The sequence below is a fragment of the Pseudorca crassidens genome, chromosome 18 (assembly GCF_039906515.1).
Source record: "Pseudorca crassidens isolate mPseCra1 chromosome 18, mPseCra1.hap1, whole genome shotgun sequence".
Taxonomy (NCBI): domain Eukaryota; kingdom Metazoa; phylum Chordata; class Mammalia; order Artiodactyla; family Delphinidae; genus Pseudorca; species Pseudorca crassidens.
In genome coordinates, this window is record NC_090313.1 from 2001730 (window position 1) to 2025660 (window position 23931).

General features: G+C 46.9%; 1 protein-coding gene across 5 annotated transcripts in view; it reads left to right on the plus strand.

Moving 5' to 3' along the window:
- Positions 1-236: 236 nt before the first annotated feature.
- TUBGCP3 (tubulin gamma complex component 3) overlaps positions 237-23931 on the plus strand; it is a 60419-nt gene continuing 36724 nt past the window's right edge. For 2 of the 5 annotated variants that reach the window (XM_067713643.1, XM_067713644.1), the window contains exons 1-11: positions 237-505; positions 7715-7822; positions 10923-10990; positions 14016-14093; positions 15337-15554; positions 17313-17485; positions 18261-18379; positions 19012-19137; positions 20874-20942; positions 21308-21440; positions 23398-23564. In XM_067713643.1, coding sequence (XP_067569744.1) covers positions 430-505; positions 7715-7822; positions 10923-10990; positions 14016-14093; positions 15337-15554; positions 17313-17485; positions 18261-18379; positions 19012-19137; positions 20874-20942; positions 21308-21440; positions 23398-23564 — 1335 coding nt within the window. In that variant the 5' untranslated portion in view covers positions 237-429. Of the gene's footprint in view, positions 506-7712; positions 7823-10922; positions 10991-14015; positions 14094-15336; positions 15555-17312; positions 17486-18260; positions 18380-19011; positions 19138-20873; positions 20943-21307; positions 21441-23397; positions 23565-23931 lie in introns of those variants that run through there. The other 3 variants (XM_067713646.1, XM_067713645.1, XM_067713647.1) reach the window with 3 other exon arrangements.

The following is a 23931-nucleotide window of genomic DNA, read 5'->3' on the forward strand; positions in this document are numbered from 1 at the left end:
GCAGGTCAGGGGCCGTCCTGAACCTCTGCTGAGGACGTCTGGGGGTCGGTGCCGTCCTGACCCTCGAGGACACCTGGGGACGTTTGTGGGTCTGAGCACCCCGAGCACCAGCGGCTGGGGCGCCTGGTTCCGGAAGTTTCCTGGCTGGGCCGCAGTCGTCGGGAGGAACCCTTAGGCAGGCGCACCTGCGGCCCCGAGCGCCCGGAAGAAGCGGGGCATTGTGGGAGGGGCCCGCGTTTCGGCGGGTTCCGTCAAAATGGCGCCCTTCTTGCCGGCGCTGTCCGCGAGCCCTTAGCCTGTGGGGGACCCGGGAGCCCGCGTGACGCGGGGCGGACGCGGGCGGCCGGGCCTCCGGAGCACGCCAGGCTCGGGGCGGGGTGGGCGAGCGCCGGGGCTTCGCGGGGCCCTCGCGGGCAGCCCCGGGCTAGGATGGCGACCCCGGACCAGAAGTCGCCGAACGTCCTGCTGCAGAACCTGTGCTGCCGGATCCTGGGCAGGAGTGAAGGTAGCGGGGCTGGCCGGGCGGCTGGGAGGCGTCCCCGGGGCTGGCGGGGTCGGGGCTGGCGGGCCTGCGGGCGCTGCAGCCCCCTGGGCGGGGGAAGGAGGCCGGTCCCGGGGCGGCTGAGTCACCGCTGCCCGGCGCGGTGCTGGGGTGCAGCCCGGAGGACGGTCAGCCGCCGCGCGTCCGCCTCCTCCGGCCGCAAGGCCCGGCGGGCGCTCCCGTGCTTATCCGGATGGAGAGTGCGGCGGGCTGGCCCGGGTCACACGCCCGTGACTGCGCGGGGGCGACGCCGCGGAGGGGGTCCGGGTGGTGGAGCCACACAGTTTCCCCTTAACGTTAGCAAAGGAGCGGATTTGAGGATCATGCAGAGGTGCCTATGACGGTTACCTGCCACGTTTTCCTTCGACGAAGGGCTGAGGGTTGGTTGCTTTTGATGTAAAACCATTTCTGCAGGGTTCACATGGCGAGTCCTGCTACCAGACCAGTCCCGTGCAGTAGGTCAAGCCATTGTGTAGTTCTGGAACCGTAGAACACGGCACAGTTTGTCGTCTCTCGATGTTTGTTTTGGCGGGAGGGAGGGGGGAAGAGGGGATGCACTACGAAGGGATCTTTTGGGTAATTGAAGCAACTGGGTTACTTACTCCTTGAGCACCATAATGTGGGAAAGAAAGTGTGCAGTTTTTGCAGGGAGACTTAAAACAAAATTAAAGAATGGAGACTACATTTTGACCTTTCATGATTAGCGTACATAATTTATTTGATGGTCTTAGGAGCAAAAAGATGAATTTTATTTGGTCAGTCTGCTAAATGACACTGACTTTACACGGTTCTTGCTCCAGTTTTTGAAGTTTCACTCTTTCTCTTTGTTCATCTAAGAAATCTTTGGGCTCCCCCCACCTCCAGGCACTGTGCTAGGCGCTGGTGATGCAGAGGTAGAGAGACAGGTAATTCCTCTCATAGATCCTACATTCTAGTGGAGGATATGTGATAAAATCAGTAAACTTAGGGGCTTCCCTGGCGGTGCAGTGGTTAAGACTCATGCTTCCAATGCAGGGGCGCAGGTTTGATCCCTGGTCGGGGAAACTAAGATCCCACATACCATGTGGCGCAGCCAAAAAGTTAAATAAATAAAAATTAAAAACAAGAAGGTTTTCTCTCATCGTTAGAGTGGAAGAAACGTTCCTTAGTAAACTTAGTAATCAGTAAACTTATAATGTTGTTTAGTGGTGCTGTGATGAAAAATAAAGTAGGGTAAAGGGATTTTTTTTTAATTTACAAGTTATTAGACTAGATTTAATCTTTTTTTAAAAATTAATTTATTTTTGGCTGCGTTGGGTCTTCATTCCTGCAAGCGGGGCTACTCTTTGTTACGGTGCACGTGCTTCTCATTGCAGTGGCTTCTCTTGTTGCAGAGCACGGGCTTCAGTAGTTGTGGCACATGGGCTTCAGTAGTTGCAGCACGCAGGCTCAGTAGTTGTGGCTCACGGGCTCTAGAGTGCAAGCTCAGTAGTTGTGGCTCACGGGCTTCAGTGGGCTCAGTAGTTGTGGCTCATGGGCTCTAGAACACAGGCTTAGTAGTTGTGGCGCATGGGCTTAGTTGATCCATGGCATGTGGGATCTTCCTGGACCAGGGATCAAACCCGTGTCCCCTGCATTGGCAGGCGGATTCTTAACCACTGTGCCACCAGGGAAGCCCAGGGTAAAGGTATATTGAGGGAAAGCTGAGGATACCTAAACAGAGACCTGGGTGGAGAGAGGGAGGGGCCCTGGAACACCTGTGCCAAGGTCTTGAGGAGGGCGGGGCCTGGCTGTTTTCTGGTTTTATCTCCAGCTCTTCTGTGTGTGTCTGAGTTGCCTTTCTGATTAGATGTTCCTGATCATAGGAGACACCAGGGAACTGATGTTGGTCATGATTCACTCATGTTAAAGTCAGGGTTTGCGTTACACCCGTGGGCCCTCAGTTTTCCTCTGGGGATAAACCACACATTCATCCGTTTCCATTGTCACAACTAGACTTTGAAGACCATTCATTCATTGCTAGGTGTCATCATGTTTCTCAAATTTTTTTTTTAACACTTGAGGCTCCTTTTGATTGACTTAGTTTCACCCATTCCAGGAGGTTGAAAAACTTTTCAGAAAGTTCTGCACCGTGTAGAATTGTGTCTAAATTAAGAGTAAATTGGCTCCCGTACACCTTAAACTTATACGGTGATGCATGTCAGTCATATCTCAATAAAACTGGAAGGAAAAAAAAGTAAATAAGCTGTCTGTGAGATCCTGAGGGGTCCTCTCAGAGTAGAATATATCGTAAAGCCCACTAAAACAATGCTCTCTTTATTCTGTCCTGGGCAGCTAGGATTGCCAGACAGTTGTTTTCGCAATTCCAAATTATGCTACTCCTTACTGAAGGATATATGTCTTTAATAGCTTGCCTTGGTCTGTTTTAATTTATTCTTCCTTAGTGAACAAGGGAGCAATGTTATTGCTGCCTTTACAGTGTTTGAGATTTAAAAAAATTTTTCTTTTCATTGGTGGGTATTTTATCTGTTAACTTAGTAGAACGTTTGATTAACTACATTTTCTAGTGAGCTTACAAACAGTTGGCCTTATGCTTTTATAATATTGCTTTTTTAATACTGTGAAATTGAGGCGTAATAGACACTTGTTACTTTTAATGTGAATTTCATATGAATCAGTTTTTCATAAAGTTTTTTTTTTAATTTGTAGTTAGCTTCAAGGGACCTTCAGAAGCAAAGCACCTAGCTATAATGATGCTTGACACTTTTATGAAGTTAGTATAACCATTATTTCCCCCCTTTTCCAGCTTATAACACTTGTGAATTTGTTTGAAACACACAGTGCCAGTCAGTGAGAGGAGAATTCTCTCTCCACATCCTTGAGCCTCTCCTGGAGAACATTTTACTCATTATTATATCTTCGGATAGTCATTATTTCTGTCTTTGGAAACAATGTACTTGATGTTATAGTGTTTCAGCTCTGCCAGAGGCCACATTCCTTTTCATACTTTGTAATCCTCTTTCAAACTAGAGATTAAGAAGAAATACAGGAGTTTTTGTTAGGTAAGTGTTTTAGCACAAACGCTGAGGTAGGACTACAGTAGCCCACATACTGAGGTCAGACGACGGCCCCGACTGGGAACGGCCACGTGAGGGCAGCGTGAGCCATGGTGCAGGCAGGGAAAGGATGTCGTCTTGGTTTGTGGACCACAAGTGGTGTTGCTGTGGGTTTTATGATTTTTGAAAATTGTGAAGAGTTCTTGGTGAAGTTCCAAACAAAGTGTAGTCTTTACCTTGGGAAAATCAATGTGTATTAAATATACACCAAAACATATTATGTGGGAAAAAAACCCTTATTATGTGTATGTTAAAATGTACTCTAAATGTTTATTAATGTGTATATTGAAATTTTAAAGGTTTAGGCTTCATTTGAAAATTGTACGTAATGGTTTATTATTGCTATTTTAAAATGAATTAGTATTTAAAAATGATCATGGTTTATGTTTCTAATACAGTAAGTATAGATTGATGTAACCCACATAAATAAAAGACTTTTAGGGGTCCTCAATCTTAAAAGTGTAAAGGGGCCTTGAGACCAAAAAGTTTGAGAACCACAAGCTAGAGCAATGGTTTTTATTTTGGTTTTGTTTAGAGCGTTGCTTTTCAACCAGCACTGTGATCAGAGTCATCTGTGATCTCACGAGAACCTGGTAACACTGGCTGCTTTTGGGAGAGGAGCTGGTGGCCAGACAGTAGTGGAGGGGGAAGACTTTACTGTATGCAGTGTTACGTCTTTTCACTTTGAATTCTCTAAATGTGGCACTTATTCACAACTAATATTGTGGGCCCCATCTCCAGAGATACTGGTCCTGGCGGTGTCTGTTGGAGCTTGGCGTCTGGAACACAGTCATTCCGACCTGTGTCTGGGGTGGGGATTGCTGGTTCAGGTTACTGACCTGTTGGCCTGTCCTTTACGAAAGCAATGTCACGTGCGCACAAGCCCACAGGTAGAAGAGGTGCAGGAAGGCAGGAGCTTACGACTTGGACAGTTTGTCCTCCGTCACTTTCTGAATCTCTGGGAAGCACACGACTGTAGAGTTTTTGTAATTCCTGGGGACTCGCTTATTTTTGTGCACCTTGAAGTTCAGTGGTTGTCTTTTACCTGAACGTGTGGATAATAACCCTTTCAGGATGCAGAGGCAGCTGTCTTCCATCTGAAACCTCCTGGGCCCACACCTGCGTGCTCTCTGGGCCTTTGCGTGTCGGATTGAGATCCTGTGGTCCCACGGTGTCGCGGCCCTGGCTTTGCACCTCCTCCCAGTTTCTCTCCCACCCTGCAGCCAGAGGGTCATTTCTATTGAAGGCTGATTTTGTTGCCTGTCTGTAACCTACAGGATGAAGACCCCATTATCTTGCTTAAAGTTAAAAACTAAGGGTGCTGTGTTGAGTTGTAGTTTTGATGGCTGTGCTAGACAAAATGTACATTTAAATGACATTTTCAGGTTAATAATAAGAAAGATAGCTAACGTTTGTTGAGTCCTTGCTGTGTGCCAGATGCTCTGCGCGCCCTCTGGGAGGTGGCAGTGGTTCCTAGTGGCCTCGTTTTAGAGCCGAGGTCCCTGAGACCTGGAGAGGTGAAGTACCGGCCCTCTGTCCTCCGGCTGCGGCGGGCAGGGCCACGCCGGGAGCCCAGGCCTCTGATCCTGGAGCGTCTTGTCTTGAACTCACTCATTCCTGCTCCTGCCGCTGAGTAGAGGCGGGAAAGCCGTGGCCCTGCCTGTGGGGTGGCCTCTCACCTGCTTGGCTGGAAGTGTGTGTGTCAGCAGCACTGCAGCGGCTCTCTGGCACTCGTCAGGCAGCATATAGTTGAATTCACTGGTGCCATTGCTTCTCACAGAAATGCCGTGGGAGGCTTGGCGGGGGGTGTACCTCCCCTTCCCCGCTCCTGAAAACCGCCCACCCCTGGCACATACCCAGAGCAGATTGGAGGCGAGAGTGCTCAGGTACTCTGTGGTCCAAAATTTGAATACTCCTATTTTTAGTCTTGGGTTAAGCCAGGTCATCACAGAGCTGCTGTGTGGGCCTCCTTGTCTGGGACTCTTGATGGAGTGCGTTTGGCTTTGATGATTTGGATTTTAGAATCCAGTCATTGGCCTCCTTGAGGAACAGTGTCCTGAGTAGCCCTGAATCCCACTACTGTGTCCTTTCCACCTGGGTCTCTGGCTTTTCACCTGGCAGGCTCCTGCCTGTCTTAAAGGTCGCTTCCTCGGAGGGGCCTTGCGTAGCCAGCCTGTGTCACGAAGTCTTCCCTGTTATTTGCCGTCGTAATGTCCTATTTCTTAGTAGCTCTTGTCACAGTCTGATTACCTTGTGTATTATTGGCCTCATTCTTTTGTATTCTCACAAAGGCTGCCTTGTTAGCCACTATTTCTTGTCTATTCTATTCTTAGGGCCTGTACTGTTTGGCACGTAGTAGGTGCTTTGCAATTATTCATTGAACTACTGATTGAGTTTACGTATACTTTAAAAATTGAATGCTGTTTTGGGGGTGTTAAAGGAGAAATTTGTGGTTGGCATTGTTTGACACTTTGCATTGTAATCTTTGATGATAGTCACTATTAAAGAGAGAATAACTGCCTCTGCTGACTTCCTTCACGGTCTGGATTCTGTGCGTCCACCTTTGAAGCACAAGATAGGTGGATTCGGTTTAAGAAATAGCGGATGGGTTTTTCAAATACTCTATCATCAACAAGAAAGATAGACTGGAAACTTGGCTGGCAGGCAGATAGGGAAACTGCAGTGTGGCTGCAGAGGCGGGAGGGATGTGGTAGACGTACAGAGGCGTGGAGAAGATGTGAAGACAAGGAAGAGGAGGGTGTCTGGTACTGAGGAGGTTTGAATTTTGGGTGGGAGAAAATTCAAAAGTTTATGAAACTTTCAGAGTGGGGATTTTTCTGTAATGTCCTCAAGTATGTTGTTAATGAACTGTTGTTTGTAGAACTCAGGATCATGGTAATCTAAAAATAATTTTTAACTAAAATAGTTATACAAACACTCCTTTTAAATAAGTGATGTTCAGTGACACTTAATATTTATAAAATTAATGTATACTTGGTGTAGAAAATTTTTAAAGTGGGAAAACGTGAGGAAGAAGGTCTCCCCTCTAATCCTGTGACTCCACAGAAACAGTGTGAGTTACTTCTGTTTGCTCCTTTCCCCCATGTATACACTCACCTTCTGTGTTGTGGTGCAGTGGTGTTTAAGGAAGACTCCGCACGTGCGTGTGTGTGTGTACATGTGTGCGTGTGTGCGTGTGTACGTGTGCTGGAGGTGGGAAGGCGGTCTGAGGAGCTAGGTGGGGGAGGGTGTGTCAGGGTTCTCAGCTGGACGTGAGTGAGGCGTCCTCAAGGAAGGGCAGGACCGCAGAGCATGGCTGGTGTGTCGTGAGCTGGGCCAGGAGAGGTGGCAGGTGGCAAGGGGCCCAGTGTTGTAGCCTTCCTCGGGATCAGCCTGACTGCGTGTGGGTAATTCACTCCAGGGGCAAAAGGAGGAGTAGGTCACCAGCTACTCAGGAGACTTGTTGAGATGGGCTAGTGGCTATGGAGTGATCATAGTGGGATCCACTTTTAGAAGTCGAGTCAGCAGGGTTTACTGATCTGCCTTGTTTTCTTTGCTCTTGTAGGTTTATGCCTTAGAAAAAACAAGATCCCCCTTTCTCAGTTTCATGGGGTTTTTGAAGGGCGTGGAGGCACGTGTCTGTGTTTAAGCCACCCTCTTTACCTGGAAGTGCACACATGGTTCATACGTTATTGCCCGTTTTGGTTGCTCGCGGCCAGTCCTGGTGTGTGTGTGCACGTGAGCCCTGGCTCCTCGTAGGCTCTGCTGAGCAGGTGCCATGGTTTGGGCTGGCGCTTTTCCTGCTCCTTTTTTTATGTTTATCAGTCCAGTCTGTTTTCTGTCTCCTAGGAGTTGTCAGACTTTGTGTTGCTGTCTCCCTCACTTTGTCTGTAAAACTGTCATTCTGCTCATTTAGTCATTCATTCTGCCTCTCTGTGGCTCTTACGTCCTCTCAGTTAAGCCCTGGGGAAGGTGGACGGTACATGCACATGCCCAGTGCGCTGTGTTGAACTGGAGCTTCAGGGGATCACAACGTAACGTGATGGTGGTAACTTGCATCCTTTTATTTGCCTTTCAGCCGACGTGGCCCAGCAGTTCCAGTATGCCGTGCGAGTTATTGGCAGCAACTTTGCCCCAACTGTTGAAAGAGATGAATTTCTAGTAGCTGAAAAAATCAAGAAAGAACGTACGTATTCTTCTTAAGTGTTATCGTGTGTTGCATTCTTAAACTTGTCAAAGCTTAAGTTTATACACACACACACTCACACACACAGAGATATATACTTGTGTATCTCTTTATATATATATGTATTTCTTTGTATGTATATATGTAGTTCCCAAGCACATTTTAATTATAGGTACTATTACAAATATATAAAAATATATATTAAAAATAAGGACAAGAACATAGTGGAAGGGGGTTGTTTTAAATACTATTATAACAACATAACCTGGGTTAAGAATGTGAGAAAGATAAAAGCACTTCATATAACTTGCTGCTTATCTTGTGATAAGATAAGTATTTACTCTTTGCACCCTTTGGCCAGATAACAGAGGGTCTTATCTTGGCCGTTAGAGCAACGCAGGGAGTAACTCGCAGTCCTTCAGAGCTTACTGTTGGATGTTTTAATTCTGAGATGGTCCTGAAAGCTTTCATACACAGTGTTTGTCACCTTAGAAAAGGAAGCTTTCCACGTATTAGCCCCCGACTGTGCGTCCCAGCAGTATCTGAGGGAGGGGCTCTGAGCACCAGGGCCCACCTGTGAGAGCCGCCCCTGTCCCCTGTTCTTCCCCAGGGGCTGGGTCCCCTTTCCTCACAGTTCTCCAGACTCAAGAGCCTGGCCCCAGCCACCTAAGCAGCAGCCTGGCACCTAAGAAAGCAGGTGCGTTCTCCCTGCAGGCCCGGCTTTCAAGCCGCCCAGGTGAAACGTGCTGTCCCAAGTGTTAATGCCACCTTCTCGGAGGTAGCTCCTCACGGCACCGTTTCCTGCCTCAGCTGTTGAATTATTAACTGTTTGGCCAGGGTTCTGGGTGGATGTCCTGTTTCAGAGCTGGGTACCTGAGCTGGGTGGTGTGGCAGCCGGGGGTAGGGTTGAGGCCCTGGCGTGTGAGCGGCTTGGTCTGGGGGAGGCTCGGTGAGCAGTGCAGGGCTGGGATGATTCAGATCTTGGGGTGACCTGGCATGTAGGTACTGTGTAAGGTGGGGGGGACGGACTATTTAGCATACTGTAGAGACTATTTTCCTTTCTTGTCTGTAAAACTGAGCCTGAGAACATTGTACTCGCTTCTTGATCCCTGATGATTGTTACGTTTTAGATTATTAGTGGGAACCCCAACTATTGGGTACTGCATTTAACAGACCATGCCCTTTATGGAGGTACAGATCCAGGCCCGCTGGTGAGAGCACTGCACATCCTTGGAGTAGCTGAAGATAGTTTGTCCTCAGTTACAGGACTGGCAGCCACGTTGTTGGGTGGGTCCTGAAGGGTCCTTTTTTAAGAAGAAAGCTGTAACCGTGTGCAGTTTGTTGTTCTGTGTTGTCTCTGTACCCTTGAAATGAGGCTTGCTGTGTAGACGCGGTGCGTCTCTTCTGCCCATTATCACCTGGTGTCCGCGGCTGCCCCTGGGCCTCCAGCCCGAGTCCCCATCCCTGACGTGGCCCAGCTGTGGTTGAGGTGTCAGTGGTGGTGCATGGAGTGGTCACCAGTGGTCTGTCATCTTTCATTCATTCTTAGACTTAGTTTTTGCATTTTAATATTTTTGAAATTTGGTGATTGTTTTTGGTGAATTAGATTAGCTGAGTTATGGTAGTTCTGCCGTCTAGAATAGCACAGAAATGCTAACTTGCCATTTTCTATAAAATTTTCTATAAAATGCTGGTATGTCTTATATTGGCACAAATCGCAAAACTCGTGTGTGACAAAATTTCACACCTGTCGGTGTCTTCATTTTTCACATTGGTAAGTGAGGTACATGGTAACTCCAGGCTTGTTTTGCTTTATTTAGCAGTCCATTAGATAAAATATCATTTTTGGGGTGAATATTCTGTGTTCATTTTTATTAATATCACTTACTATATTTTATTGTCCTGTGACTTTTATATCTGAGTTAGCATTAGTCCCATTCTGTAGAAATAACATGTAAAAGTAAATTATATTGAATTTTTAGCTGCATTCATTCTGTTGAATGCGTTTTGTAATAGTGCATTTTAAAGAGGGCGCTGCCGTTCTGCACAGGGAGACTTGGAGGTGCCGCTTGATCAGGGTGAAGCGACCTCTGGCATGTCCATGCGAGACATGCTGGGCCATACGGTCAGTACATGATGCGGGGACCCTTTCCTAGGTGATGAATGTGAAAAGGTACTGGCTGTCAAGTCGGTCATTGTCTTTCTAGAGGAGAATTCGAGCATTTAAACTAAGTGAGCTTGGCTGATGAGATTGTAAGAAAGCAGTCCTGCTACGCTGGGGTGAATAGACGTGGATTCCCGTGAGCCAGCTTCTGAGGGCGGTGCTTCTCTCTCGGCTGTAGCGGGATTCCTCGGAGAGGCATCTGTGCACAGGCGGTGCGTGCAGCGTGCTGGATGTGGGTGAGCGTCTCTTCCCAGGCCCACGTCCTCCTTCATGGAGCCGAGCGGCGAGTGAGCTTCTCGTTGGTTCCCTTGGCTTCTAGAGAATGTGCTGTGGCCGTGAGCCCTGGGGACACGCAGGCATGGAACGAATTCCTGGGTGAAGATTAGCCCCTTGGCTGTTTCAATTTCGATTTTGAAACAGTAACTGACTATTATATCTTACACCAAAGCAAGATGAAGCATTGCGTATATATTAACAAAAAAGCTTAGAAGGTGTGGTTTTAAGTCACACTGTCATGAATGGGGTACTTCTCTGTTATTGCCTTTTGCAGTTAGGATCCCAGAGATGTTTTCACTTCCCATCCCTCCCTCCAGGTGGCCTTTATTAACTAGCTGAACTCGTGGTACTTTGCCTCACTGGGCGGCGTGTTACTATTTATAGATAGGATCTAAAAAAATCCCATCATTTCTGTTACTTTAGCTAATTTTCACATAAACTCTTTGATTCCAGCCTAATTTTGTCCATATTTTACAAATCTCAGATCCAGTGACCTGACGAAATTTATGGAGTTGAAGTGACGTTGCCTGGTTATTTTGATTCTTAAGCTCAAGATTCGTTGCAGACGTCAGAGTTATCCATTACTGTGAATGGTGAAATAGTATCATAAGAGTAAACTTTGGTGTGTGTCATTAACATGCTCATTTTCTGACTTTCCAGTTACCCGACAGAGAAGAGAAGCAGATGCTGCATTATTTTCAGAACTCCACAGGAAACTTCACTCACAGGTATCACGCACGTGTCTGAAAGCTGCTCTGCCGTGGGCGAGGCAGTCAGTGTGCCTGGGAGCACGTGGTCACCTTCTCTGTGTTGGGTAGTGGCTTTCAACTCTAGATAGTGTTTGCTTTTCAAAGATGTTCGGTGTTAGAAGTAGCTTCTAGCTGGGTTGAATGTGAAATTGCTTATAAAGATGAATGAAGCTGCAGTGAGAAAGCGATCAGACTTCCTGGGCAGTGAGCGTGTCACCGAAGCCTTAGTTACGTCCCTGGGAGGAAGCACGTCAGCAGAAGCTCTGACTTGTCTACACACGACAGCAGAGGCTTAGCTTGTTGGTGCATCTCATTGTTCATCAGGTGCAATTCCTGCTGTTACTGTGAATGTTAACCTGCTGTTACCTGTTATTTTTATAAAAGACTCTGCTGGCCTTTACTCCAGTAAACTAACAATCCTAGGGGGAGATTTTTGTGATTCAGACTATAAAGGAAGCTGGACAGCTAGGTAGCCGTCTCCCTTCTCTTACAGAGAAGAGAGTGAAATCCTGAGAAGTTTACTGCTTTGCTCAAAAATCCCGGGTTAGTCTCACGATGGTGACATCACGGAGCAGTGCCTGACGCTGCCAGTGGTAGCACTCGTGCTTCTTTCAAGTCTTCCTCTCTGTTCGTCTGTTGTGCCCCTAAAAAGAAGCCTAACCTTATGTGCTGACCATTTTGATTCCTTAATTCAATTGGATTTACTTGGATTCACTGCTTTAAGTATGTTTTTCCATCTTTGATGATATTTATGAAGTTAAGAAATGACCTTGCAAGAGATATGATTAAAAAAAAACCTTTCAATATGAATATAATCTAACATTAAATTATAAAATCCAAAGAAAAAGAGGAACCTTTTTTGTACAGTCGTTTCCAGGCAGGTAGTTTCAAACTGCTGTATTATTTGGTTTTCTTAATCTTTCTCTATTTTTAAAAACAATTTCACTTGTGCATTGAATATTACCAAGATCTGCTTATCAGATGTCACATTCCCGAAATGCTGATTAGCCTTCCTGAGATCCCCAAAGGGAGATTTCATCAGTAAGAGCTGTTATGTCTGTTAACACTGGCCATTAGGTGAAAACATATTTAAGACGTTTCTAATTTAAATGGCTGTTTCCCACAGTTCAGTTTGGAACACCAAATGCTTATTCCTAAAGCGGCGATGTTTTACATAGTAGCCGGCTTCCTAGGGCTGGAGGCTGAAGCGTGGTGGAAGACGTTAGCGAGCGGCGGGAGCCGTCCCTTCTTGTTGCTGAAACGTCCGCTTCTTTGGAACCACAGCCGTGGTCGGTGTTTGGTCCTCCCTCCCACCCGTCAGGGCCTTCCAGCAGTGTGCCCGTGGGCACCAGGGCAGGTCCGAGGGGCCCTTTACCGTTTGCCATTGTGTCCTTAGACCCCAGGCAGGAGTCAGGGAGCAGAGGTGTGGGCAGGGTGTCCTGGGCTAGAAGCTGGACCGTGGCGGGCGGGGCAGAGCTGAAGACGAGGAGGGGCGGCGGGGGGGGGGGGGGGGGCGGGAAGCGGGGCTGTGCGAGAGGAGCCGGGGCCTCGGGAGGGGTGGGCCGGGGTGCGCGCCGCTCAAAGTAACTGCGCGCGCAACGCTTGTTCCCATGCTCCTCTAGGGCTTACGGGGCCCTGATACGCGCTTCCACATTTAGAATTCAGGATGTGCGCAGCGTTTAACGTTTTATGTGTGAATTGAGGTCCTTTCAGTTTCAAAGTCTAAGACAGCAGGGTCTGAAGTGGTTTAGAATCATCTGAAACGTGTGTGCTGCTGGAGTTGTTGATTCTGGTGGTCCCACCAGCTCTGTTCTCTCCCCCTTTCTGCTGCTTCGGGCTCCGGGGTGCTGACGGGTGTGGATCGCAGCCCCTAGGCTCCCTTGCTTCTGGTTGGCTTCCTCTGGAACAGGCAGGGTAGGGAAGAGTGAGCCCCTCCTGCCGCGCTGCAGGGACACACGTCTCTGTTTCTGAGAGATGCATGTCTCCTCGGGGGGTCCTTTTGTGAGCCTGGACCACTGAGCGATCCTCCTGTGTCTGGAAGGGTAGTTCATGATACCAAAGTGTATGCCCGAATGTCTGCTTACCACTGGGCTGAGGCCTCGGTCAGGGCTGGCCTCTTTCTTCCTTGCTGTTGTCCCAGCTGGGAAGTTGGCTGTTTCTGAAAAATTCTGTGTGAATCAATTAAATACCTGGAATGAGCTTATTCTTTAAAGAAACTTTCTAGGAATATTTTATACATATAATGAAGAACTTGTGCAACGTGAGTAACCGTCCCATAATTTGTTTTGTAAATAAAGTATTTATAGTTTCTAGCCTATGCATAGGAAAGGTAGGAACACAGGAATAGAGTGGAATGCACTGTAAATTTGGGGTAAAACGTATCGAGGGCGGGCTGCTTGCTGTTAACGGTTGTGAATCGGGGGGAGTGATACATGTTTGGAAATTAATGAAATCATATGATTACCTTGCATAGAAACCTAGGGGTAGTTATCCTGACACCTAAGTGCTTCAGAACCTTGAATTTCCCAAGAGTGCATGATGCCGAGACCTACGTCTTATACTTCGGAATTATTTTCTTTTTTCCTAATACTCTTTTTTTATGGCTTAAATTGGACTTAAGGCGGGGAAAGCATTCACACATTTTGTGATGGTATTATTCTTATAATCACTGTGTTTTGGAAGTTGGTTATTATAAGAATTATTTCAGGGAGGAAATACCGTTAGACAGGAATAGGGTAATTGAAAAAATGTTCACATTGGGACTTTGGAGTTAGATTTCAGGGGGTTAAATGTTCCAAGGGTCTTGACCTCTTGAGAACGTTCTCTTGCCTTCTCATGGATAGCACTGTGGTAGTGCCTGAAAAATCGACAAATTTAGGTTTGATGTTACCAGGTGAATTTTAAAATGCTTTTCTATTTTGGAAATAAGGGTAATTTAGGAGAGAGGAAGATAAAATTGGGAACTAGTACAAAGTTGTTCTTTTACTGTTTTCTTTCTAAACAGGGAGTTTTGAAAAATAAATGGTCAATTCTCTACCTCTTGCTAAGCCTTAGTGAAGATCCGCGCAAGCAGCCTAACAAGGTGAGAGGCTCTGTTTTCACAGCTCGACGCCTGTTTAAAGCACAGTGTCTTTTGCTGGGACAGTTACACCAAATTTTGATAGGAATTGGCTTCCATACTTAAGAAAATAGTAGGAGAAAAGCAAAAAAATTTTGTATAGTTTTCTGGGCAGTCACGAGGGTCAAGAGATTTCTTTTTCTTTCTTTCTTTTTGTTTTGTTTTTAAGGGCATTTTTAGTCAGTGTGCTGTGTTTCCTTAAGATGTTTCTTGAGAATCATGTTATTACTTCAAATATAACAATGTCTGGTTAAATAGAGTATAAACTATCAGTTTTCAGATTTTTATTCTGTGAAGTTATTAATATTAGCACAGCTTCATTATTCTTTGGGTTAGAAGACCTTTTAGCGTTTTCTTGGGCTTTCAGATATCATGATGAACATTAATTACTCTTATACCATGAAAAGTTTGTTGTCAGTGGGTTCAGTTTTTGACCCGTGTGGTGTTTGAAAGAGCTATTGGGCCGCCGCCCAGAGTCCCAGAGAGTCTGGTGTAATAAGATGCTCGACCACAGAAATTTGAGTGTTTAGAGAGTTGAAGAATGTGGGTGAAAGAGTCATATTGACCTTTAAAGCCTTAGTCTGAGTAATGAGCATTCTTTCATTGCATAATAATGCCAGACTTCTAAAAATATTTGAGTAATTATTTGAGTTTCAGTTTGCTTGGTTTCTGAGTAAAGTGTTTAGTTATCAGACCATGTGGGAGTTTTGAGATTCAGAAAACTTTCCAGAACTTTATCAGTTCAGGCATATTTCAAAACTATAATAACTGATTTATCGTTTAATAAATACAGGCACATCTCGTTTTATTGTGCTTCTCAGATACTGCATTTTTTACAAGTTGAAGGTGTGTGGCAACTTTACATTGTCAGACGATGGTTAGCATTTTTAAGCAATAAGGTATTTTTCAATTAAGGTGTGTATATTGCTTTTTAGACAAAATGCTATTGCATACTCAATAGACTACAGTATAGTGTACACATAACTCTTATATGCACTGGGAAGCCAGAAAATTTGTGTGACTTGCTTTGTGTCACTACTCCTTTTATTGCGGTGGTCTGGAACTGAACCCACAATGTCTCTGAGGTCTGCCTGCACAAAATCCAGTTACAAAAATAGAACCAAAGTCTGAATGTAAATTATCTTTGCGGGTGTGGGAAAGCGTTCTGTAATTTCGTACCCATATTCGTGCCGCCTTTTATTTTCAGGTTTCTAGCTATGCCACGTTGTTTGCTCAAGCGCTACCCCGAGACGCTCACTCCACGCCCTACTACTACGCCAGGCCTCAGACCCTGCCCCTGAACTACCAGGACCGCAGCGTCCCGCCGGCCCAGAGCTCTGGCAGCCTGGGCAGCAGCGGCGTCAGCAGCATCGGCGTGTGCGCCCTCAGCGGCCCGACCCCGACGCCTCAGCCTCTCCTCCCGGGGTAACCCAGCTCGCGCGCGGGAGTCCTCACACAGTAGGAGTGGGGCGTGCTCGGCCTTTAATCAGGCATTTCGTCTTCACCGAAACGACCTCCAGAGCCTCGTATGTGCCAGGGATGTTCTAGGCGCCGGGTCTGAGGTGCTCTATCTAGGATGTTCCCTTCCAAGCACTCCCTCCGTTTCAGACGGGAGCTCTTCCCGCGTTTAGTCCTAGCTGACTGTGAAGGGTTTGGGCCGACTCCCGCCTGTTAAGGCACAGGCCCGTTATAGCAGGGGGCCCGCTCACGCGACGGCGTGCAGAGCCCTCTCTGGCCGTAACTGAGCGACAGGCTCTTGCTGGGCTCTCATACTTCTCGCAGTGCATGTTGTCGCCTTCATAGGTGTGCTGTTCTCTTCCTCAGTTATTTAAGATGTCAGGAACATAAGATAAAGCTGTCTCGTCCTCAAGCGCTGAGCTCTTCAGACTGAGGAGTGTGGCACCTTACGGTGCTTTTATATCAACGTGCTGTCGCGTCCGGCCACACGCAGAGCTCATGGCTGAGAATAAAGCGAGCGCCAGTGCCGGAACGGACTTGGAGCGTTGCCCTCCTGCGTGCTTTTCCACACACGTTCCTAGAAATCCCGTTAGCGTAGACTGTGCTCCAAAATGTCAGAAAGTGGGTATTTTGCCAGGGGAGCAGTGACCAAGGGTTTACCGCCAAACGACGCCCCACATGAGCGCAGTACAGTTATAAGCCACTGTGCGACTTAATCAGATTTTGTTAGCGTTATCAGAAGACAGAGTGTGTGTACCACACGCGTGGGATGGGTGGAGCCCAGTATTTTAGACAGACAGCACAGTACATCCCCAGATTTCATCTTAAACTCATATTCTGGCTAAAAGAATAAACAGATGTTCATATTTTCACCTTTAAAATAAGTATTTGAAATAATTAGTGTCATGATATCGAAAAAGCTGTATAGACAACTTTGAACTGAAGTGGTCTTTTAGAATTTTTTCTTAAATTTAGGACTATTCAAAAACATAGTTTTAATTTAGTGTTGTTGATGACTTTTCCCCCCCGTCAAAAATAGGGAAAAGTCAGGGCCATTTCAGGTTTTTCTTTCCTCTCTTACTCGACCAGTTAAAACCAGAGCTCACCACTTGGAAGCAGTAGTGCCACTGAGATCCTCGTTTCTGTATTTTGCGGTCCCAGGAAGCGCTATTTTTGTTGCGGTTGTCAAAACATGTCATTAGAAATCAGCTGTCAGCTTCCTGCATCTTCAGGGAGCAGCTTTGACACGTTCTCCAAATTATTAGAAGCTGTCTTGACCTTGGAGGTGCCTTTGCCTTGTATTTTATGTTTGTGCATTTTTAAAACTAATTGCGGATTACGACATTTCTTTTCGTATCAAGTGCTGTGAAGACTGAGGGACAGGGAGGACGGAAGGGGGACAGCGTTTCAGATTTTTTTAACTCAACGAATGTTGACTGGATGAAAGATGTTAACTTTCAGGGTAAAACCAGTAGTGAATCTCAAAGTGGTTTTAGCTGGGTGGTGTGTGTTATGTATTTGCAAAGAAAAGTCCAGTAGGTTGTGACTTGTGTGTTGAGAAGTCTGTGGAGGTGGCAGGAAGAGCCCGAGAGCCCCTGCGGGAGCCCAGGAGGCCGTGGGCGTCGCTGGGCCACGGGGGCGTGGCGGTGGTGTGTCCTCGGCTGTCTCGGTGCCCTCCACGAAGAGCCGGGCATTGAAGACACAGACGGCCCCTTCCTCTTTCAGACAGTCTCACCCAGCTCCGGGCGCGGGAGATGGTCTTCGACAGCAGCTGAGCTCACGCCTTGCGTGGACTTTAACTGCAAACCAGCCTTCTTTACAAACCACTACCTCGAAAGGTGTCCCCAGCGCTGTTTCTCGCAATGTGACGAGGCCACGGAGAGAAGGGGATGCAGGTGGTGAGTAGGGATGCACCCCTTGTTTTAAACGCTCACAGCCTTGGCCTGGTTTCTCGTTCTGGTGACGGGGTTCAGGAGCCTCAGTCCTCCAGGCTGGCTTTGTCACCCTGTCACCCTGACTGTGCCTCCCCAGAGCCGCCCACCCCTCAGGTCCTTGCTGAGTGCTTTCCTGGGTCTGCTCTCCCTTCCCCAGTGACGATAGGCCCGGTTTGCTGCAATCCGATATTTATAGACCATTATCGCCACAACTGACTGCAGCCTGGAGTGGGAGCCTGACCCTACTGGGCTCTCGCTGTGTCTCCTCCCACTGAGACCTTGGATCTGTGGGCTTTGCCTCTTGTCATGACATTGGGTAACACCTAAATTCTGAGTTAGCTTTTGTTCCAAGGTTTGTGGAAATCATAAATCCGTTTCTGCTGTGTTAACTGCTTTCGTCATGGTGATGGAGATGGAACCAGGTTTGCGTGCTTGCTGTGTAGCCAGTTTTCTAAACGTCGTGTGAAATAATTATCCATCCTTTTGTGATTGATTTGTGCTGCTCCTTGATCATATGTTAAACTCCCACATACTGCTTTGTCTTTTTAAAAGACTTTTGGAAGAGAAATTATATGATCTCCATATCATTTTCAGGAAATCCTTTTTTCTTATAACTTCATATTCTTTCTCATCTTAAACTCATTTATTTAGTTTTTAAATTTTGTTCTGGTTGCAAATATATTACCTGGAGCGAATTGTGTTGTGCGATTTATTTCACCTTGTAAAAACCGTGTTACAGGTGCTGTGGAAGTTGCCGAGGCAGCCCTAGTCAGAGATATTCTGTACGTCTTCCAGGGCATAGACGGCAGAAATGTCAAGATGAGCAACGCTGACAACTGTTACAAAGTGGAGGGAAAGGTACAGTCACTGAAACCCCGTCTGAAGTGTTCAGAAGTCAAGACAGATGGCATCAGGACCAGGCAGCCACGGTTGGTTTGTGAGGCAGCACTAGGGTCACGAGGGCTGGCGTGCAGATTCGGGAGTCCTGGTCAGCCTGCACCACGGAACCCTGGTTTGCGCCCTGGTTTGATCCTCAGCGCGTTGCCCCCTTTCCTCCTGTGGCGGTGGTGCCCGAGTTACCTGACGGCCAAGTATCCTGGCATCTTTGCTTCTGTCTTCCAGAACCTGCCTTTCCCACAGTCCTTCTTGTTGACCCTCTGTCCTTTTGCGACTCTTAGCCGAGTCATGAGGCCACTGATGTCACAGACTGTCCCTGCCACGCCGGCACCCCGGCCAGTCACTCCTGGGGCGGTGGGACCCAGGCCTAACACTTGCTCAGAGGTGTCTTACTTCTCTGCCTGCTCTGTGACGCTTCTTGTTCCCTAGAGTCTCACTGCTTTCACTTGAGTGATGGTGTATTAGTTATCTTTAAGTTTGTTATGTTGAAGCATAAGAATTATAAAAGTACAAATGGTTAAAACAATAATAATAATTAAAATCCTAGTGTTAAAATTTTTTTATTTTAAACTCTGGATATATTTACTTTTTAGGCAAACCTAAATAAATCTTTGAGGGATACGACAGCCAGACTTGCTGAGTTGGGATGGTTACATAATAAAATCAGAAAATACACTGACCAGAGGAGCCTAGACCGTTCATTTGGACTTGTAGGCCAGGTATGTTCTTTGTTACGGAGACACGTGGGGTTTTGGGGTGACATTCACCTCGGGAAATGCTTAATCTCCTTAGAATCTTATAAGAAAGTCATTCTGAAGAGGGTTCTTTTTACATAAAGAAGGTTTGAAAATGGACTGTGTCAGTCATGGTCAACTCAAGAAAAGAGAAAACATAGTGGATAGTGACAAAGATAATCAAATATAGCGATTTTTAAAAATGTTTAATGAATACTTAGGAACACTGACCATGTATGAGTCACTTTACATATTTTAGTGTATTTTCCCTTTGACTTGATTCTCTCAATTAAAAAAACCTTTTTTTAATTGAAGGATAGTTGATTTACAGTGTTGTGTTTCAGGTGTATATCAGAGTGATTTGGTTATACGTATATATGTATGTATTTTTATTACCTTCCATTGTAGTTACAAATATTGAATATCGTTGCCTGTGCTATACAGTAAATTCCTGTTTCTCTATTTCACTATAGTAGTGTGCATCTGTAATCCCATACTCCCAATTTATCCCTCCCTCCCTTCCTTCTCTTTCTCCTTTGGTAACCATACGTTTGTTTTCTGTCTGTGAGTCTGTTTCTGTTTTGTAAATAGGTTCATTTGTATTATTTTTAGATTCCACATTGAAGTGGTATCATATGATATTTGTCTTTGGCTGACTTACTTCACTTTGTATGGTAATCTCTAGGTCCATCCATGCTTCTGCAAGTGGCATTATTTCATTCTTTTTTATAGCTGAGTAATATTCCATTGCATGTGTGTGTGTGTGTGTGTGTGTGTATGTACGCGCACACACACACCCACACCACATCTTCTTTATCCAGCCATCTGTTGATAGACACTTAATGTTTCTTTTATGTTCTCTAACGTGCTGCACTAGTGATATTTTTAAATTGGCAACTCCATGCCAGTTCCCCCCATTTTGGTGAGGGGAGTTGTACCATCCACATTATTAAAAACTGCCTTGTACCTTTTCAATCTTAAATTCTGAAAAGGTATCAGAAGGACCTTCACATACTCCTGTTCCTCTGGAATGAACTCTGGGCCTAAGCCTAGGGATTTGCAGGAGGAGAGCCTGCGACAGAACCTGCGAAGGACAGACAGGTTTCTCAAGGACACAGAGGACATACTCGTGGTTACCAAAGGGAAGGTGGTGGGAGGGATAAGTTAGGAGTTTGGAATTAGCAGATACACGGTACTGTGTATATATAAAATAGGTAAACAACAAGGACCTGCTGTATAGCACCGGGAACTATATTCAGTATCCTGTAATAAGCTATAACAGAAAAGAGTCCAAAAAAAAGAATATAGATGTATACATATATATGTATAACCGAATCACTTTGCTGTACACCTGAAACTAACAGAATATTGTAAATCAACTATACTTCAATGAAAAAAAATTAGAAGGGACGTAATCCGAAAATAAAGCATCAGTGTCTAAAGTGAATGCCCTTTAGCTTATGAAAAATGCACTGTGTTTCTCCACTTCCCTCCTGCAAAGCTCATGCTGAGGGACAGCCCTTTCCGGATGCTATTAGATGCGTATATCGTGGTGGGTACACCTGCGTGGGGACTGTGGACAGAAGCAGACTTCCGTTTCGCGGACACCCGAACTTTGTCTCAAGGCGTCGTCCTGCGAGGTCCCCGTGTGTTGCGGTGTAGTGACCGTCGTGTGCAGTGACCGTGTCCTACTTTAATTGTGCTCCGTCCTTTCTCCACAGAGCTTTTGTGCTGCGTTGCACCAGGAGCTCAAAGAATACTACCGCTTACTGTCTGTTCTACATTCCCAGGTAAATACCTCATTTTTAATTTCTTCAGGATTTGAAGTGTTAGGAAATGCCACTGTACAGAACTTTTAAGTTTCTTCATACATTACTTTTGAAAGATAAAAATCTGATAATCCTGTTGGGAGGGATTGGATATCTGTGAAGTTTCAGTGTGTCCTAGAGCCAGTTCATTGCTAATTTTCAGGGTCCTGTCTGCCATTGAAACAGACCTCCTTTGTAGCTTGAAGGACCTGTTGCTGTCTCAGAGGGACCTTCTGTTTCATTTTTATGAGGATAATCCTTTCCCCGTGTCTACTTCACATGGATTAAGACATGCTTGGCCTGTTTGGTGACCTATACTTACACATTCTGTCTTTCCTGTTTTTCAGCTACAGTTAGAAGATGATCAGGGTGTGAATTTGGGCCTTGAGAGTAGCTTAACGCTCCGGCGTCTCCTGGTTTGGACGTACGACCCCAAGATAAGACTGAAGACCCTGGCGGCGCTGGTGGACCACTGCCAAGGTCATTTTGCTTTATTTCAAAGCAGGTTATAGGGAATGTCACTGAGGTTTGTTTTTGTGCCTGCCCCTTTTGTATGCTTAACAGCCAGAAGGATGCTGATTAAATACAAATTAATAGACGTGAAATTATAGGGAGAATAACCAGCTGCCCTCATAGCCCAGTGTTTATGCTTTGGAGGCTCAGGACTTCCTTGAGGGGAAGGAGGCGGGGTCTAGTTTTCAGAGATTTCGCCTTTTCCTCTGGCCCACGGTGTTCCAGCTGCTTATCTCTGTTCCTCTTTTATTCGTCTTTCAATTAGCAGCCTCTCCTAGCGCTTCACTCACCCCCAGGTTCTGGCCCACGTCTGGGCTCAGCAGCTGCGTCACAAGTTCCCTTGTTTGCGCGTCTGGGTGGGGCCTCCCCTGGGCTCTCAGCCTGTGTTTCTAGTTGCTTCTCAGCATCTTTCTCACTGTGTGTGCTCCCTTGGCCAGGAAGCCCTTTGTCTCTCCTCATCTGTAACCGTGGGCACTGGGGATCCCTGCCCCCTCGGGGTGGGAGGGCCAGGTGAGATGTGGGGGCTGGTGACCACCCTGCCCTCCTGGCTGCGCGTGTGCTGCCCCCCTCCCGCGGGATGGTTCTCGGGGCCACTGACTCCAAGGGCACGGTGTGGGGGGCACCTTCCTCAAAAGAAGAAAGAAGTCGAATACAGTGAGTAAATGCCTCCTTTCTCTCCAGCTACCGGCAGCCCCCCAACTGTCTTCCTGCCGACCCCCATCCCTTTCTCGGTCCTGGCACCTCCAGCTCCTCCCTAGGCCCCCAGGCTTTGCCCTCCCTGGGGCGCTGGGGTCCCCGCTCCGGGCCTTCTTCATGCCCTGTCCTCATAACCTGCCAACTGGCTCTGTCTCTGTTTGTGCACACATGCCAAGAGGGATCTCACTAAAGTCAGAGTACATCAGTCCTTTCCTTAAAATCTGTCTGCAATCCGAAGACGCAGACGTAGAGAGAATGGACTTGAGGCCACGGGGAGGGGGAAGGGTAAGCTGGGACACAGTGAGGGAGTGGCATGGACATACATACACTCCCAAATGTAAAATAGATAGCTAGTGGGAAGCAGCCGCAAAGCACAGGGAGATCAGCTCGGTGCTTTGTGACCACCCAGAGGGGTGGGATAGGGAGGGTGGGAGGGAGGGAGATGCAAGAGGGAGGGGCTGTGGGGATATATGTATGTGTATAGCTGATTCACTTTGTTATACAGCAGTAACTAACACACCATTGTAAAGAAATTATAGTCCAATAAAGCTGTTAAAAAAAAAAAAAAAACTTTCTGCAATCTAATGAACTCCAGAATTATTCACATGGGAAACTCTTCGTGTGCTTATACTGTTGGATCTGGTTTTTGCCACTCCCAATATTTTATGCTGAGTTGTGCTCCTGGGACACCGGGCACTATTAACACAGGGCCATGTTTTCAAACTGTAGGGCCACCAGTTAGTTAATGGGTTATGACATCAGTTTAATGAGTTGAGACCAGTGTATTATTACCAAAAGAGAAAAAGGAAAAAATAAGAAAATCTTTTTCCTTAAAAAGGAAAAAACAGAAAATCTTAAAGTGTAAGTGTTGTTTGTAAAACTCTTGTTTTCTGTATATGCCTATTTGTGTACTGGATTGCGGTATGAAGTGTGAGTCTGGATGTGGGTCTCAGTCAGGAGAAGGTGAAGAATCGTGTTCTCGGTCGTATCTCGAGTCGCGTTTTCCATAGAGGTCGTGGAGAGTCACGTGAAGGCTCTGACTCACGTGAAGCCCAGGGAGAACCTCGGCCTCTGGGCTCCTGGTCCGTCACGTGCTGGCCGCTGCGTCTGCGTCCGGACGGTACTGAGAGAGCAGCCACGCTTCATCTCCGACTTGGCCGTTTGCGGTAGTGTTCAGTTGTTGGTTTCTGCCGTGAGTGTCCACGTGGATGTTTTGCTGTGTCCCCAGGAAGGAAGGGAGGTGAGCTGGCTTCAGCCGTCCACGCCTACACCAAGACGGGGGACCCCTCCATGAGGTCCCTGGTGCAGCACATCCTCAGCCTGGTGTCGCACCCCGTCCTGAGCTTCCTTTACCGGTGGATCTACGACGGCGAGCTCGAGGACACGTACCACGAAGTAAGGGACGCGGCCCCTTCTCAGGCGCGGCTTTGAGGAGCGTGAGAGCAGTTACCCTTTCTTGATTTTTTCCAGAAACGATTTCCTCCTCACGGCGGCGCCACCGCACCTCATTGGGCTGCTTGGCCTGCTTTGCCTCAGTCAGAGCTGCACTTGGCCAGTGAGAAATCATCACCCCCGTCTGAGCGGTGGGGACTCAGCAAGGGCAGATCGCTTGTCCCTGTTGAGCAGCAAGCTGGCGGCAAAGCTCGGACTAGGGGTCCCCAGTCTCAGTCCGGTTTTGCTGGCGGGGGGCGGGTATTACGTGTTCTCGTGCTTTGCACCATTACTGGGTGAATTGAACTCATCTGGTTAACTGTGGTGCTGA